An 18,638-nucleotide genomic window follows, 5' to 3' on the forward strand; every position below is an offset into this window, starting at 1 on the left:
CAGGTTTTTAAATTTATATTTACAAAAGTTTGTGGCAGCTGAATTTATTTTTTTTAAACCCCAATATTCAGATTTACAGTGGCAACAATTGGAAATGCATTTTTGAAGACAGAGAAAAAAACAATAATAATAAAAATAATGATAATAACATCTCTGTATGCCAGACGTCAGATAAGTAGTAACATTTTAATTTTATAAGAAAGTGTAAATATCACACTTGTGATAGAAAATCAAGAAATTAGAGTCATCCAGTTCTCCCCCAGCTTTAAAATACAACTATAGACATAACCATGTAACAAGGCCATTGTTGTAACAGAGTACAGACTCTTCTACACATTCAACAAACCATTCCTCATGGGAGGGCATCCATTAACTTCTTCATGAAGTTTGCGTTTATAAAGTAGGGCATAGTTCTTCTGGGATGCAGTGATGCTGAGTGTTGTGACGCAGTCTATAGATTGCTTTGCTTTGTCTGGCAGGCGAAGGCGTGGCTTCTCTTCCACACAGCACAGTTTGCTTCTCATTGACGTAAATATCACTCAGACGTCCTGAATATAAAGCTTCGGTAATACGAGCTCTATACTTCACATGGCTGTTTCAAGGTAAAGCTTGAGAAAATCCATCATAAATAAGTGGTAAAAAAAAGAGTCTGTTAAACCATGTTGTTGCTTTCACTCATTTTGTCCACGTACTGGAAAAAAAAATATGGAAGGATTAGGACACTTTCAAGGAAAAATTCATTTATAGATATAAAATTACAATAATATCTCATCTGATTCATGGCACATTTATCACTTTATCAAAATATTTAGTGCACACAGGACGGCATGATTCATGCTCACATGCAAGACAGAATTAGCAGTGACTGACCAAGATGGCTGTCTGTCCGCTCAGCCTTAGGAAGGCTTTAAAAGAACAACAAACACATGTTGAAAGACACTCGCAAGAGCCTCTTTTCTCAAATGAAGGTGAAAACCAAAATCAGTGTTGCCACTTAAATAGTGTCTATCTAGTGGATACACTACCGTTCAAAAGTTTGTAGTTGGTAAAATTCTTTTTTCTGTGACTTACGCTCACCAAGGCTGCATTTATTTGATCAAAATAACCGTAAAAACAGTAATATTGTGAAATATTATTACAATTTCAAATAACTGTTTCTATGTTAATATATTTAAAATGTAATTTATTCCTGTGATGCAAAGCTGAATTGTCAGCATCATTACTCCAGTCTTCATTGTCACATGATCCTTCAGAAATCATTCTAAGAAGTTGATTTGCTGCTCAAGATATACATTGATATTATCAATATTGAAAACAGTTGTGCTGCTTAACATTTTTGTGAACTATTCGGGATTCTTTGATGAACAGAAAGTTCAACAGAAACATTATAAATGTCTTTACGGTCACGTTTGATCAATTTTATTCATGCTTGCTGAATAAAATGTATTAATTTAAAAGAAAGTGTCTACAAACTTTTGATCAGTAATGTATGTAATTTAGGATATCCACCTCAGATACTACGAAGATTGTATTTTTCAGAACTTTCAGAAATATTACTACTCAAAGCCCTTAAAGGGTTGGTTAGTTCACCCAAAAATGATAATTCTGTCATTATCAACTCACCCACGTCGTTCCAAACCCATAAGACTTTCGTTCATTTTCAAAACACAAATAAGGATATTTTAAATAAAATCTGAGATATTTCCGTCCCTCCATTGACAGCTACGCAGCTACCACTTTGACTCTTCAAAAAGTTTATAAAGAGATCGTAAAACTAATCCATATGAATTGAGCAGTTTAGTCCAAATTTTCTGAAGAGACACGATCGCTTTATATGACGAACAGGTTTAATTTAGGCTTTTATTCACATATAAACATTCATCAATTCACACATCAGTTGTGGGAAATGGAAGCTCAAGCATGTTTGCTTGATGTGAGAGAACCAATGAGGTTCATTCTCGTGTTACGCAGCACGTTTGAGCTTCTGCAAGAATACTTTTTTTTTTTTTTTTCACACACGTCAAGCAACGTTTATATGTGAATAAAAGCCTAAATTCAAACTGTTCATCATATAAAGCAATTGTGTCGTTTCAGAAAATTTGGACTAAACCGCTCAATTCATGGATTAGTTTTATGATCTCTTTATGAACTTTTTGAAGCGTCAAAGTGGTAGTTGTGTAGTTGGTAGTTGTTTCACAGATTTTATTAAAAATTTGGCGGGTTTGGAACAACAGGAGGGTGAGTAAATGAAACAGAATTTTCATTTCTGTGTGAACTAAACCTTTAATAACAAAACATTTGAATATATTTAAACAAAAATATAACTTGTTTTCAAAGATGTCCTCTTTGATTTGTATTACATTTAGTGGAAAAGCCTGTTAGTCTCATAGCTGCTAAAGCAAGCAAAAGCATTTAAAGTGAATTTACATGAGAATATGTGTCCTAACCAGATGTGACTTAAGTTGATAATTTGTCTGTCCACACTGATGGTGTAAATGCTAGCACAGTCACATCCAATCAGAACTAATGGCTGCTCATTTACACTCTGCTCTTTTATAACTTGTCACTTTATCGCACTGTGCCTGGTTAGGACACGTGTTAAATTCACTGCAATCTCAGAGGATCCTTGCATAGAAATAAAAAGCACGAGAGGAAAAAGTACAACCATGCACTCTCGTCTTCATCACCATGCTGAGTAAAACTTACCCCACTAATGAAGGGAAGATTGAGAAAATATCCCAGTACAGGAATCCTCCTGATGAAGCCTACGACCACTGGAAAGAATCCCCTACACATTAAGAGAAGGCATTAGCGTGTGGACATAGACCCATATATCATCAGCAATTATTTGGGATCATTTTGAGATTATTGCCATTGCACTGGCATTGATCTAAAATGTTAGTTCCCCTTTTTGTTAGTTCCAAAATTGACAGACAGACTACATGAATAATTTACAATTATTCAATTATACAATACAATAATGTTTTAAATAATATTGTGTAATTTCCATTTTGTTGTCTTATTTATGTATCAGTATATAATATCTATATCCGCCTTTTGTCAATCTTTATTGACATTAGGAATTTAAAAAGCAGTCACACTGTAACATCGCTAATTAGCTACTAGTTATGTAGAATAATTTGCCTGGATAAGAGCTGTAAAAAAAAAAATACCTGAATAGAAGAAAGAAGCCATAAAACTCTAGAACGACTCCGACGATGGGCCATCCGATCAGCACCACCAAGACGCCTCCTAAAAAGAAGATGGTGGCTTTCATTTTGTGCTTCTGAAAGAAGAACCTGAACGTCCTCTCCAGCCCGATTACGAATGCCAGGCCGACAACAAACAGGATCTGAGATGAATAAAGACCAAGAGAGAGGTGAGAGAGAAACTGATTTTAGACTGAGGGATCTGTGCTTATGAATAGCAATTAACTCAAGCTAACACAAGTTTTACAAAAGAAACTAATCAGAAAGAATGCAAACCTATGTGTAAATATACTATATATGCTATATACTATGAATATATATATATATATATGCAATTTAAATAATACAACTTCATAATAAAGGAATACAAACACGTGAGTGTAAAATACACACACATACTTTTGAGTATATATATATGATTAGAATATAATTATAATTGTACATACAATGTAATGTAACTTATATAAAATATACTTAAAATCTTAAAATATAAATGACAACATAATGGGACCACTCACGTTTCCTATGGCAAGAAGGGCTTTATCAAAAAACAGGATCATCCCAAAGAACAGAAAAAATACCCCAAATCCTGTTAGCCCCATTCCAATTTCTGGAATGAAGAGAGGGAAAGCCATAAATTATACCAATATGAAGATTAAATATTAAATATCTTGTTTATAACAATTTTTATATAAATATTTTAATCTGCATTTAATACCACATACACGTTAGATAATGTGCTAATAAGGTAATAGTCTAATTTGTTAACATTAGATAATACATTAACATGAACTAACAAAATATTTTTACAGCATTTATTGACCTTTGTTAGTGATAGTTAATAAAAACAATCATGTTTGTTTACAGTGCATTAACTGTTAACAGATACAACTTTTGATCTTAAAACTGTATTAACTTTTGAGATTAAGATGAATAAATGCTGTAGAAGTATCGCTCATTGTTAGTTCATGTTAACTAAAGTAGTTAACTAATCTTAACAAATGAAATACTACTGTAAAGTGTTACCGGCAATTTATTATATTAAAATGTTCTCTATCATATGTATAAAATTGTGTTGATAGGATTGTTCTGTCTTAATTCAAGTAGTCCGGTTTTTAAGCCAGAACATTATTCGTCTATTTCCTGACGTGCAATTCAACGCCAAAGACTTTTACGTTAGACTTATTATTGGTGGTGTGACATCTGCATGAGTCTACTCGCATATAAAAATCAAGACAGGCGAAATGATAAAGACAACAGGCTTTGTACATGAATGCACTGACAATATACATCGTCTGACGAGAAGCTGTCAGTGAGTGAGACAGGTTATATTGCTCTTACTCTGGCAGTCGGTGAGGGAGATCATCTTTGCTTGTCTACTCTCGCGCAGCAGCTGTCACAGGAGCGGCCACGCGTACCGGAAACACTCACTCTCAACATCCGGAGAAACTTTCAGCGAAAAAACTTTTGCAAACTTGATGCATTTCGTATTAATTTAATACTTTGAATAACTACGTCAAAAACACACTATGTAAAAATAAATAAATAAATAAATAATAAAACACGTTTAAGACATTTAATGTATTTTTGCGTTCCCAGTCATTACGTGGTAAAAGTCACTATAGTTTGTCTAAATTATTCATTTTAATATGTAGTAATTATTATATACATACATAATTTTAACATTAGTAACCCTGATAAATGTACACAAAACCGTTGTATTTTGGATACTAAAAAGCTTTTTACTTCCGTGTTTACCGCGCCATCTGGTGGTCTTCGTTTGTACAACAGCACACTACACTTTTTAAAACAAGTCGAGAAACTTTCTACATTGTTCAAACCTTTTGACAGTCTGAATGTAATTCATGACTGTTCTTAGTTTATGATTTTTGTCTAATGTATAAGTTCATTTAAGAAGATGAACGATCTTACTTGGATGTTTTTGGCATTTTCAATAAATAAAGTGTCCTTTTGTGTTCAATAAGCGTTAGATAATCAAATGTTTCTCAGGTGTATTTTATTTTAGCTAAATTATTATCCATCATACGATTTTTATAGCATAAAGTCTTCATTTTTTGTATACCTCCAAAGTCTTGTCCAAGTTTAATTAAAGGATTAGTCCACTTTCAAATAAACTGTTCCTGATAATTTTAGTCACCCCCATGTCATCCAAGATGTTCATGTCTTTCTTTCTTCAGTCGAAAAGAAATGAAGGTTTTTGATGAAAACATTCCAGGATTATTCTCCTTATAGTGGACTTCAATGGCCTCCAGACGGTTGAAGGTCAAAATTACAGTTTCAGTGCTGCTTCAAAGGGCTTTAAACGATACCAGACGAAGAATACGGGTCTTATCTAGCGAAACGATCGGTCATTTTCGAAAAAAAAAAAAAAAAAGTAAATGTATATGCTTTATATAAACAAATGTTCGCCTTCTAAGTGCTTCCGCCAAAACCGCATTTCCGTATTCTCCAAAAAGTTTACGGTGTATGTCCTACGCCTACCCTATTCAACTTACGGAAAAAATGTAACTGTCGCTGCGTTCGTTCCGTAAGTAGAATAGGGAAGGCATGGGACATACAGCGTAAACTTTTTGGAGAATACGGAAATGCGGTTTTGGCGGAAGCACTTAGAAGGCGATCATTTAGTTATAAAGCATATACATTTACATTTTTTTTTCGAAAATGACCGATCGTTTCGCTAGATAAGACCCTTATTCCTCGTCTGGTATCGTTTAAAGCCCTTTGAAACTGCACTGAAACTAATTTTGACCTTCAAACGTTCGGAGGCCATTGAAGTCCACTATAAGGAGTGGAATATACAACGTAGAACAATATTAATATTACTAGAAAATAACACCACAATGCCGACAATAAACAACTTAAAAACTGTAATTTTATTTGTATAACCTTTATTACATAATAGTATAAAGAAGCTTTTAAAACTTCCGTAATTTGTTTTGAATAACTGATTTTACGTGCAGTTTCTATTTGTCCACAACAATTTGCACTGCAAACATGTTTCTCAATAAATACAAAAAACCCATGAAGAGAGAGAGAGAGAGAGAATACAATGCAAAAATGCAAAACACATCAATGTTCAAATGAGATGTTTAGGCACTATTTGACACTATTTGAATATACTGTTCATCTTGAGGGCTCTTTTGTTTATACTTTAACAATAATATTTACTATATTATATGCTTGTTCTTAAATGTCCCGCCATCTTCAGATATTTTATAAATAGCCATATGATATTTCCAGGCAGGACTCGTGTCCGTCACTCTGGGCCTGGGGGTTTCTTCTTGGCTTCCACATCCTTTTTAAAGGCCTCGATTTTCTTTGAAATGTTGGGTACCTTGAAAACAAGTTATAAGTAATAAACAAGTTAGTCAATGATCACTAAACAGTGGAGTTGTTCTCTATTAAAGACTAATGGTATTTAATTTCGACTCATTAAAACTCGTTTATAACTCGGGATTTTAGACAGACACAAAATCAGACAGTTAATAATGTGAATATTATTTTATAACCTCGTAGTTCTGTGCCAGATACATGCCAACCACGTTCCCCAGAGTGAAGCCAAGCTGTGAAAACAAAATATACTCTATCAGCAAAATGATATGACAGATAAATACATTCTTCCATATTATAAAATATCCGGCGGTTTATTTTAAACTAAATGTTTATATTTGTATATGAGAGAGTCCTGACTTGGTTACTAGCTTCTTCAATGCGAATTAGCAAGCTACTAAACACACGATTACAATCTCACAAACAGACGTAAATACTTACGATAAATTGCATCATGATTCAAGCTTTGAAATTGTGGAAAAACTATCTAAAAGTAACACTGATCACGAAAATTAGGATGGTCGTTAGTTTGACAGGGTTAGCCTTCAATTAGCTTCCTATGTCGTCAGCATGACAACACCAACACACAGGAAGTAGTATTCTTTCAAAATAAAAGTCTTAATTTTTATGTGAAAGGGCACAGGAAATGTTTAATTGCGCTAAAATAAATTAAATATAGAAAAGATTGTGATTCAACTATTAATATTATTTTACCATACCCATAACATATAGATTTTTAAATTAATAACAAATAATTTTAATGTCATATAAAAGAAAATCAAATGTTATGTCAGGTGAATACAGAAACAAATGTTTAAAATAAATATGAATTCGTTTTCACACTTTCTTTTATTCATTTTTTTTTTTAGTGCTTTTCACACCACATATATTGTGTTGTTCTTATAAGGGTTCTTACATCTGAAACAATACACATTGCAAAATTGTTAAATTGACAGTCTGTCATGTTGATATGAAAATGGCTTTCCAGACAAAGATGTCATTCATTCACTTGTCACACAAAAATAAACACTAGCAAAACAAGGTTCTAGGTCTATGCAGTTTGGTAATAGTTAAAGTAAAACTATCAACACAATTGAATTATATAAGCACAAACATTATATAAGACAATCCCCTTAATTTTCATAAACAACATTAATAAAATAAACATGCCTGTAACTAAAGCGCAGTGACATACAAACGGCATACAAAACTAACCCAAATGTTGATGTCTAGAGGATAAAAAAAGGAAAATACAAATAATCATGCAGTCATAATTGTATAAAAATGACACTACCAGGACCAAAAATCAAATGAATTTAACAATATTGTTCTTGCCAGAGTTCTGGATTCTCCCTCTTTATGTAATTTCAAGTTTCTTCCACTTCAAATTACACAGAAATTCAGACAATTTTTTTCAAGTATAAATACAGTTAACAATTGTAATACAATACTTTCAAAAAATGTGTAGCAAACACAAAGTATAACTTTACTTTGTCACTGATGGATTTTAATATGCTCCAATAAACATTTTTAATAATCTTAGAATCTGGGCATGGGATACAACATACACGGGTGTCTCTAAACGGACATAAATGCATATTCTCAAATGTCTGTAAATGATCTATGTAAATATATTAGCCTCTTTTGGCTACGTCTTTAACAGCTGTATGTATATATTAGAAAAGTTTCCTCCTTGCACCTAAACATTGTCAATATACTGTAAGTAATGACTGAATTTCTATTGCAGTAACACTGTGAAGTGAAAACTACAGTTAGAGAGATGCTAAAAACATTACTTGGAAAAAAACATTGTTTGTAACATCCATACTTTTTCATTTTAAGCACCATAGCACGTCGTTGTTCTTCAGTCTTTAGTGAATCCCTAGAATCAATCATCAAATAACTCACTTGGAAACACATAAGTGAAATGTCTGGGTATGATAACTGGGAGCAGATGAAGCATCCTTGTCTATTTGGACTCCAGTGGGCTGCTGGATGGCCCCTGTGTGATCCCATTTTGTAGAGCTGGTGCTTGCGTGTTGATAAAAAGCAGATTCTTCAGGATGCTCACGTAGAAAGGACCGTAAACCTTTTTGTTGAAGTTGACGAGGTTGACGAAACTGACGCCCAGTCCCATGAGATCCAGCTGGATCAGACCCAAGCCTGGCGGTACGGGAGGGGGCGTTCTGTGAGAGGTGGTAGAGGCAAGGACCACCCTTAAGTACTGCTGTACCCTTCCCTCTGTGGGACAGAACAGGCACATTAAACAGATACAGGCTTTAAGGCAATATTATGAGTTTAGTACAAGTTAAAGCGATAGTTCACCCAAAAATGAAAATTCTGTCATCATTTACTCACCCTCAAGTTGTTCCAAACCTGTATAAGTTTCTTTGTTCTGCTGAACACAAAAGAAGATATTTGGAAGAATGTCTGTAACCAAGCACATCTTGCCCCCCATTGACCACCATAGTATTTTTTGTTACTATGGTAGTCAATGGGGGGCAAGTTTTGCCTTGTTACAAACATTCTTCCAAATATCTTCCTTTGTGTTCAGCAGAACAAAGAAATTCATACAGGTTTGGAACAACTTGAGGGGGAGTAAATGATGACAGAATTTTCATCTTTGGGTGAACTATCCCTTTAAGAATATGTAGATATTTGTACTGGAAAACAAGACAAAAGTACTGAGTAAGAAAGTAATTTCTAAATAAATTGCTGTTGCATAAACCCATATATTCCTTTAAAAAGGTTTTTTTCTTACCAACAAGAGTGCGTATTGGGTTGTTTTCCTGGGTGATGTCACAGATCTGGCCCTTTAGAGTTGCCTGCAGTTCAGCAGGGAGAGCTGGGAAGTTTCTTTCAGCCAAAGACTTGTTGACCTCACAGCAGATCTGAGCACTGACATTACTAAGAGCTTCATTAAGGTTAAAGTCTCTGTAAACCAAATGGATAAAAAAACAAAGTCTTTTAGATTGAGACATTAATTATTGCATTACGTTTATAAAGAAGTATGTGTATAATAATGTGTGCATGTGTTGGCTTGTGCAGAGTTTTGGGGAAGGACACAGATCGGACGTACGCGCTATGCATGCCCTCCAGCAGCACTGCTGTCATCTTCTTGAGTCGCTCGACAAGAGCGGGCAGGCCTGACACGGCCCCTCCTATTGAGCTGTAGACTATCAGCAGAACAGACGCGACTTTTTGATACAGCTGAAGAGAGCGCTGCATCTCCTGCAACCTCAATTCATCCGTAATCAAAGTCTGCAAGTGCAAAATACAGAATGTTAGATCACAAAAATGCTCTTAAAGATGCATTATGAATTTGATATCAAAGCTCAATCAGATAACTGTGTGTTTGTGCTCCAACCTCAGGCAGAGGGCCCTTGCTCTCATCCCAGGTGAGCAGTCTTATGTAGGCAGTATTTAGCACCAGCGTGGGCCCTGGTAAGGGATTGCTGCTTTGCCCAGAATCACTGCTCTTCTTTGCTGGTGGCATGACTTGAGTGGCCTCCTCTATTGAAGATCTGATCCACTCAGTTGTGTGGTCCAAAGCACCTGGGGGAATTAAAATGATATCCAAGGTTAAGGGCCCAGATGTGCAAAAAAGGTCCAGACACTTTTGGGTGAACTATCACTTTAAATTAACATTCTGCCATCATTTACTCATGTCTTTCTTCTGTAGAACACAGAAAGACGACATTGTGATTTAATCCATACAATGAAAGTTTGTGAAAATGAAGAAAGTGAAAATTACATGAAATGTAAGGTTAGATCTAGTACAGCTTTTCAATTGGGTTTTTCAGTTTTCAGTGGGTCCTACTGACTTTTATTGTACACTGTAAAAAATGATTAATTTTAACTGTAAAAATGGCTAACAGTAAGTTCAGTAATACATTAAGAATATACAGAGAAAAACTGTACTAGATCTAACCTTACATTTCATGTAATTTTACAGTAAAATACTGCAAAATGTACAATTTTTGGAAGTAAAAAGAACATATAAACTTATAATTTACAGTGAACAAAACATAATTATAAAACGGATAGTTCCGGCCCTTGATTCTGATTGGTTGAGCCACGTTCGAAGCCGTTGTAAAATTCCCGAAAACATATAGCTGACCGCATTACATAATATCGCTGCGCCTGCGTCACTGAATGTGTATGTTGCTAGAAACCACTCTCAGCAACGTAAACATATGTATGCTTACTGCATTATGTAGAAAAGGATCTTGTCCTTTTAACATTTAATGGGTTTTCCCTGCCCTGCTGACACTCACAGCGCTAGTCAAAGCATTTATCATTTGCATCTTGTTCCATGTTCACAACAAGTTTCAATATAAAAGTCTTTGCGACTGAGTGCCTCGCTCATAAAGATGGTCTTTGCCGCCATCTAATGGCGTAATAAATGTGACTTCTGTTGCTGTTTATGGTCAGGGACTGTTTTTTTCCAGCGGAAGGAAGCCTTTTAAAGATTTTACTTCATGAAAGTTGCATTGATAGATATTTTTTGGCTTTAATATTTGTATTGTGTGGTAACCATTTTATAAATGCAATAAGCCCCGTGAAGCCGTGGTTTACAGTGTATTTATAACAGCTAAGGGGGTTTTCATGCTTAACAACGCCCCTTAGCTGTTATAAATTCACTGTAAACCACGGCTTCTTGGGGCTTATCCGCTTAAGTCGTGATGTAAGGAACGCTGTTTCTGGGTCCAAGCCTCGACTCGTTTCACTTGAGAATCCTATCTCAACAGCCGTTTATGAGCGCTATTTATTCATATTAAACATTTAACATTTTAAAAAGTTAAACATTTAAAATACTTACAGTCTACACAACCGTCTCCATGCTCACAGCGTCACAAACATTAATATTTTAACATTTCTAAAAGATGAATCACTGTCTGGCCATCTGGGATTTTGGTATGGAGATAAAGGTTATGATTATAATTTTTTGGTAGTATTACACCACATCGTGTGTGTATATTAGCACCGTTTGTTGTTTTCTTGTGGTATGAGAGTGCGTTTGGACCCAGAAGCGCTGCCGTGTAACAATCAAATTGCTTTAATTTACATTCCCACAATTCCCATTAACGCTTCACATTTGATGGTTTTTAACTTTGATAATTATGCTTCTTAGTTTTAACTTATCAGTTATGTAAATTAGGATTTTATGTTCTATCTTATGTTGGATATACTGGTTTAAAGGGTAAAATTTAAAATTGTAAAATTTACAAGTTGTTCTGTAAATATGTTTACATTTTTACTGTATTTTCTTTACAGAATTATTCTGGCAATAACAGCAGCCAGTTTTATTCTGTAAAAAATACTTTTTTTTTTTTTCTTCTTTTTTTTTTACAGTATATGGACAAAAACAGTCTTCAAAAAAATCTTATGTTTCACAGAAGAAAGTCAAATGAGATTGGAATGACATGAGGGTGAGTGAATGATGACAGAACTTTCTCTTTTTGGATGAACTATCCATTAAAATAAATTTCATCTCAATGTTTGTTTGTGGACTTACTGGGAGTTCTTTCCAGAATGCTCTGGAATTTGGCTCTCTCATACTCTACCGACTGTCTCTGAAGCTCTGGCCTGAGGCTCTGGATAGTAAAATTCACCATGTCCATTTTCATCAGGTCCAGCACCCGGAAGATCTCCCTTTTACAACACAAGTTACCATTTAAAACTCAGTTATTTTGCCACAGGCAATTATTTGCATCAAATATGACTGTTCGTGAAGAGAACGCCATTGGTGATTTGTGTCCCACATCACCCTCAGTTACTGGGTCTCATTCACTATTAATTGCATGGATAATTTGCATAAAACACATCCAAACCATCTCCATATAAGGGATTTCCACACAACCTTTCCTTTACAGCTTTTTGTCACTCTCAGCTATAACACACCTTATATGTGTGATTAAATATATTTTATATGAAGTTTCTATGTATAAAATTTCATCTTAACAATAACACCTTTATAAGGTCACCTATAGTATCTGATTTTTGCATATGCATGGTTTCAGTTGTTCCTGTTTTAATTGGTGAATCATGATTTGTTCATAAAAATGTATGTATATGCAAAAATGTGTATGCATGATTAGTGATTAGGACCCATTATTTGTCATGTTATTACACCAGCCAATGGGCTCTAAAGTGAAATTTGCCTAGTTCTGCAAAGGCATATAAAAATACACCTCAAACATACTTGAACAGTGTCACAGTGTCGCTTGAGTTCTCCTTGAGCTTCTTGATTTCATCATCTCGGACCGGAGCACAGAATTTGCCCATAGTATTGATGATGTAAGACACAAGGCCCTGGATATCAACCGCATTGTTGTCAGCCTGTTGGCGAATCAGGTCCATATCCAGAATCTCCATAATCTGAGTACGCAGGCGGTTGGCCCCGGGGTTAAGGAAGGACAGCAAGGTCTTTGATGATAGGAAAAAATAATTAATCAATGAATCATTTACCATTATACTGTTTTTCATCATTGTATCAGAGTAAATGTGTAACCTACATCTCTGATCTCTTCCAGTAGTTTGATGGCATGATCGTACTCAGGGGGGTCATCGTTCAGCTCAGATTCAAGACAGTCCCAGAAAGCCTTGTGCACCATATCCTTAACTCTCTTCTCCAGGCTTGAGGAAAAACAAAGGTTTGGAATCAGTTGTTTTATATTTATTATACATATTCATTTTAAAGAGGACCTATTATGCAAAATTCACTTTTACATGGTGTTTGAACATAAATGTGTGTCAGCAGTGTGTGTACACAACCACCCTGTAATGATAAAAATCCACCTACTCCTTTTTTTTTTTTTTTAAATCCCCATAAAACCTACAACAAGCCGTTTTTATTTTCTGGGCAATGTGACGTCACATTGCTTAGGCCCTGCCCACGACTGCTGATGGACGCTGCCGTTGTGGTGAGAAATCGATTCCCCCAGGAATTGGGTCTCCATTGGTTCAACAGACTTTTAATGTGTAGTATATTTAGCGCCTGATTATAATTCCTACAAAAACCATGTTATGATTTATGTCATTTAAAATGCTTTATAATGACCATTAATGTCTTTTAAATTACATGGTTCATATAACTGAAGCTATAGGTTGTGAAATCAAGCATTTCTCGTTCTTACTGTGTTTTAGTTAGCTTATGTACTAGCATAGCATACATCTACCCGATTAGCCTGCTAGCTTAGCTTGTATTATATTAGCTATGTTTTTTGTTTCCAATATCTGTTTCCAGTTTGTTTTATTATGCAATACATAGGCATTCATTTTATATTTCAAGCATGTTGTTTGTGTACTTAATGTAATAAACATCATACAATAGTGAAATAGGTTATAATCACGATAACAACTTTTGATCAGGCATTTCCGCCTGGGTCCTAAAGGAGTCCCGATTCCTGGGGGGGGGGACTCAATTTCTCATGACACCGTATTAGCATAGTTTCCGCCCTGAGAGAGTTGTACGCTGTCCGCCATTGTCTCTACGCAGGAGCAGCTGTAGCGACAAAAATGTCTGGTAAGCAATTGAGATGTTTTGTTGTTGGATGTAAGTGCGAACATAAGTATGAATGCACCACAGATCTAATATACACATGCGATTTCTGTCCCTGCTGTTTACGTTCACAGACATAACCGACTGTGTTTATGTGAACTTTGTGTGTATTTGGCAGTTTAAGAAAAATAAAACGTGAAAGAGAAGTTAGTTTAATACTCACAAGACGTACCATCTGACAGCCAGCTTTCTGTGTGTGTGCTTCAGATGTGTGCACTCAGAAAACCATAAATTAGAAGTTTAAACTGATATAGCTTTAAAACGCATGCGGATAATAGACTTTAATGATGAAGAAGAACTTCAATGTCCCTGAGCCGAGCGCGATATAGAAGACAATCAAAACCAAGCAGATGTCTTGTTAGTATTTGGCAGAGTATCCGATGCAGGCAGACAGGAGCTGTTGAAGGAAGCGCTATTCTGGATAGGGGGTTGGGGAGCAGCAGCTCATTTGCATTTAAAGACACATCCTCGAAAACAGCATGTTTTTGCATGCACTCAAAAATGGGTATTTACAACATATAAAATAAATAATAAATACAGTATAATAAATTATCTGTGAAGTATTTTGAGCTGAAACTTTGAAGACACATTATGGGGACACCTGAGACTTAAATTACATCTTGTAAATCTTTTTTTAAATGATTTAAAGGGGTCCTATTATGCCCCTAATAGGTCCCCTTTAAATCATTTTAAAAAATTAAAATGCTAAACTGAATGCATGAAGAAAAATACTTTAACTTTTTAAATCATTTAATTGTATATCATCACCCTTAACTCATGTCTACAAGTGGGACTCAGATCTGGAAATTATAAATGAGTTTAGTACCTGTTTTGAGGTAGATCTGGAGGCTCTAGGTGGAAGTTCCGGTTGACTACGATCTCATGAGCCAGGCTCAGATTAGAAAGGTCCCGGGCCGAGGCCATGACCTCGTCAAGCGTTAGGGTTTTTGGTGGGCTGCCTGAAGACAGAGTGGCAATACAAGTTAAAAGACCATTTGACTTTTCTATACAATATAAACAACAGCAAAATATGTTTAGATGTTGATATTGTTAACTAAAACTAAAACAAATAAAATTGTTTTTGGTCACTGAAATCCAGCTAAAATAAAATAAAACACAAATTATTAGAATAACTTATTTCATTGCAGTTAGTTGCCAAGACAACATTTTCCTAATTTCCGTTTAAGTTTAAGAAATAAATTGTTAAATTAAAACTGAAATCAAAATAAAGCTTAATTGAAATATTAAAAACAAAACTCATGACAAAAGCATGTAACAAAATGACTAAAACATGAACTAAAAATTAAAATGAAAACTGAAAATATAAAAATAAAACTAATTCAAAATATTAATAAATACTATAGGTTATTAGCATATAATTAATACTAAATGAATAATGTTTATCAAACAGTACATTCCTATAGAATGAATGTTAAACTCTTTCTGTGATGAATCTAGAGCCAAATAAATCTACACAAATAAGCCTGTGATTTATTTGCATTTGAATTTGCATTTTAGTGGGACACCTACAGGAAGGAGAGTTGTGTTTGCTGGACGAATCGCTGGTGAAGCTCTGGCGAGAATAGTCCACATCGCTAGACGAGGTCAAACTGTCGCACCTTTCCGATGACTCCGTGTCACTGTTCTGGTCCTCACTGGCCACCGTAGATGTGGAAGTGGGACGTTCATTGTTCAGTGGCATTGTAAATGGCTGCTGCAAATGAATTAATAAGGTATACACATTGGAGTCAGTCTTGTGGCTAAAATGAAGGGTGTTTTTGGGACAAGCTTGAAGCTGATGCTTTAAATGGAAAAGTTAGAGCTGGCACACTTTCAGTGCTGGAAAATTCCACAAGGACGTAAAGCTTCGTTGACATAACAAAGAAAAGTGAATAGCAAAAGCTAGAGAAAATATACAGGCAACAAAAGGGCTCAGTGATATTCATGTGGCCCACAAAGGGACATTGTATTTTAAATGTGATTCAGACGTTGACCGGTGCTGTCTCCTGGGTAACAGATAACGCCTGATAGCAGCGTGATCTTTAAAAGCAAACCTATCTCGTTACACCCCTTTGCCTTTATAGGCTCCAGTACACACCTGTTTCCTGATGTAACCGAGTAACTGCTAGTCTTTTCAGTTCTAGTAAAAGTTGAGTCAGCATCCAAGGAAAAAAAATAAATAAAAAAATAAATCAACAATGGCTTTCATTAAATAATAAAAAATGCATTCAGATACTAAGCTAGTGACTAATCCTACCAATTATGCATGATGCTTTGACAAAACTGATTGTTTATTTAACTACCTTGTAATTACAAGTTTATCTATTGCTCATTTGGATTAACGGCTATTACAACAGAAGTACAAAACTTTTCTCAGAGTGCTACTGTAAAACAAATTCTCTGCACATTTTGAGAGTTAAAGGAAGAGTTCATCCAAAAATGTAAATTCTGTCTTCATTTCCTCATTTCCAAACTTGTATGACTTTCTTACTTCTGTGGAACACAATCTCAGTTACCATTTACTTTTGTTGTATGGGAAAAAATGCACTCATTTTGTGTTCCACAGAAGTAAAAATTCATACCAGTTTTGAACAACATGAGGGTGAGAATTTGTTATTAACTAAATCTACTAAAAATTAATAAAACTGAAATTAAATCAAATATTAATATTAGCCTAGATGAAAAATGTAGACTTAAAAAAACCTTAAACGAAAATTCAGTATGTTGACTTGACAACTAATCGAGTTTAAAGGTGCAGTAAGAAATTTCTGCGCAATGATGTTGATATTTGAAATCACCAAAACAAACACGCCCCTACCCAAAATGATCACACTGCTATCTTGATAGCTCCGCCTCCAAATTCACAAACACCCTATGCAACACAGGCCCCTCCCCCTTAATGAATGTATACGCCCCTTACTGCTGATTGGTTCAAGTGTGTTTTGGTGCTCTGTCTGATCCACTTTCAACAGCGTTTCTCAGAAATTGCTTACTGCACCTTTAAGTTAAAGTACTAAAATTACTCTACAACTAAAAGTGAAATAAATACAAATTAATGCCAAATAGAAATATTAAAATAAACTCTTAAAAAAAGTACACAAAAATTACTAAAAGTTTAAAAGTTAAACTAAAACTGGAAATATAAAAATAAAAGCTAATTAAAATAAAAAAAATATATATACTGCTCACTAAATAAATTATCATTTTGGGGTGACTGCCCCTTTAAGATCCTTTTGTCACTTAATAATGAAGTCACTATAATTTTCTGAAATTCTTACATTATGCTTATTTAATTTTAAAACCATAATGTTGACTTCACCATGCAAAGTAATATACTTATATGAACCGCATATCTGTGTGCCTCAACTTGCTCCTGACCGGTCTAAAGTCTATAGCAATTAACACAGTAACAAATACCAATACGTATATACCAGTGTTTGGAGCCTGGTTACAATAGAAAGCCCAATGACATAACATGTTCAAGCCCTTCCAAATGAGAGCATCTATTTTAAGCATAGGGGAACAACACTGTGACCTCTTCTTGTAATAGACTGGTTGAGTAGTTCGCATGGTAAAAACAGAAAGCTCTGCACATGCACTTCCTCGGTAAGATTTAAATTGGGAGGCACCGATGACAGCACCACTGGCACCGGCTAAAGCTCTTGCAGTTTTGGGCCCTAAAAGGAGGTGCTGTAACTGCGCGAGAGAGACATGCACACTGCGCTCAGCTGCGATGCACACGTGACCTTATCTTCAGTACACAAACAAGGACAAAACACGAGCAGACTGTCAAAGCAGACGAGCAGCCGAACTGGACTTTCCAGATCACGCAAACCCCAGTCCGTTTAAAGATGAGCAACGTGAATTTAGTAAACAGTAACTTTATGGGTTGAATGCGAAATAAATATTAATAAACAAGATGGTGAGAACGCGTCTTTTAATAAAGCGAACAACGCAATGACGTCGTCCATTTAATTTTCCAATGCTTGATTATAAACGCATGGTAATTCATTTGAGTTAATGATGTAAACATAACCATTGTCTAGCTCTTTGAACTTACCAAAAAATATCACTTATATAAACTCTAAACGAATAAAACTATGTAAAAATTACCTGAGTCAAGTCCCCGAGAGTGGAGACTTGGCAAACAACAGTGGACAACCGAGCTTTTCTCTATTTGTAGATGAAATATATCAATACTCCTTCTCTACTTCACTGGGACTTTAAAGGGCTCTTTAAAATACGACTTGGCTTGTACAGTGTTGTGAAACAGGAAGAAACTTTTACTACTCAGCTATAGGGTTTTCGATATTTTGTCTTCGATAAAAAGATTAAAGCTAATTAGAGACATTTATATACAACCGGCAGAAGTGACATTAAATAAAAGAATGAGAACAAGAAAAGTTTTTATTTTATTGAAAAGGTGTTTTTTTAATAAAACAAACAAAAAATGTCGGATGTACTAGACTGACGCGCACCCCCTAGTAACAGAATGGTACAGTCCAGCTAGCATG

General features: G+C 35.1%; 3 protein-coding genes across 5 annotated transcripts; all 3 read right to left on the minus strand.

Annotated features, from left to right (window-relative positions):
• On the minus strand, window positions 1-4,690 carry golt1ba (golgi transport 1Ba). 2 transcript variants are annotated; one of them, XM_051892207.1, is made up of 6 exons: window positions 4,551-4,690; window positions 3,728-3,819; window positions 3,174-3,352; window positions 2,707-2,788; window positions 871-905; window positions 1-691 (listed from the first exon to the last, which is right to left on the minus strand). In XM_051892207.1, the coding sequence occupies exons 1-5, from the start codon at window positions 4,573-4,575 to the stop codon at window positions 897-899; spliced, it is 387 nt and encodes a 128-aa protein (XP_051748167.1). In that variant the 5' UTR covers window positions 4,576-4,690; the 3' UTR covers window positions 1-691; window positions 871-896. The 2 variants fall into 2 exon arrangements, with proteins under 2 accessions (XP_051748167.1, XP_051748166.1); XM_051892206.1 differs by lacking the exon at window positions 871-905 and having other exon boundaries at window positions 4,551-4,689.
• A 1,394-nt stretch (window positions 4,691-6,084) lies between these two features.
• Window positions 6,085-7,151, minus strand: stmp1 (short transmembrane mitochondrial protein 1). Its single transcript, XM_051890844.1, has 3 exons — window positions 7,002-7,151; window positions 6,740-6,793; window positions 6,085-6,564 (listed from the first exon to the last, which is right to left on the minus strand). Exons 1-3 carry the CDS (start codon window positions 7,014-7,016, stop codon window positions 6,487-6,489), a joined length of 147 nt encoding a protein of 48 aa, XP_051746804.1. The 5' UTR covers window positions 7,017-7,151; the 3' UTR covers window positions 6,085-6,486.
• Window positions 6,085-18,408, minus strand: tcp11l2 (t-complex 11, testis-specific-like 2). 2 transcript variants are annotated; one of them, XM_051890842.1, is made up of 12 exons: window positions 18,238-18,408; window positions 15,655-15,838; window positions 14,951-15,083; window positions 13,079-13,199; window positions 12,766-12,989; window positions 12,079-12,215; window positions 9,928-10,115; window positions 9,640-9,821; window positions 9,322-9,494; window positions 7,002-8,801; window positions 6,740-6,793; window positions 6,085-6,564 (listed from the first exon to the last, which is right to left on the minus strand). In XM_051890842.1, the coding sequence occupies exons 2-10, from the start codon at window positions 15,824-15,826 to the stop codon at window positions 8,530-8,532; spliced, it is 1,602 nt and encodes a 533-aa protein (XP_051746802.1). In that variant the 5' UTR covers window positions 15,827-15,838; window positions 18,238-18,408; the 3' UTR covers window positions 6,085-6,564; window positions 6,740-6,793; window positions 7,002-8,529. The 2 variants fall into 2 exon arrangements, with proteins under 2 accessions (XP_051746802.1, XP_051746803.1); XM_051890843.1 differs by having other exon boundaries at window positions 15,655-15,835; window positions 18,238-18,394.
• Window positions 18,409-18,638: the final 230 nt, after the last annotated feature.

Source organism: Ctenopharyngodon idella, chromosome 4 (genome assembly GCF_019924925.1).
Source record: "Ctenopharyngodon idella isolate HZGC_01 chromosome 4, HZGC01, whole genome shotgun sequence".
In the NCBI taxonomy this organism is placed as follows: domain Eukaryota; kingdom Metazoa; phylum Chordata; class Actinopteri; order Cypriniformes; family Xenocyprididae; genus Ctenopharyngodon; species Ctenopharyngodon idella.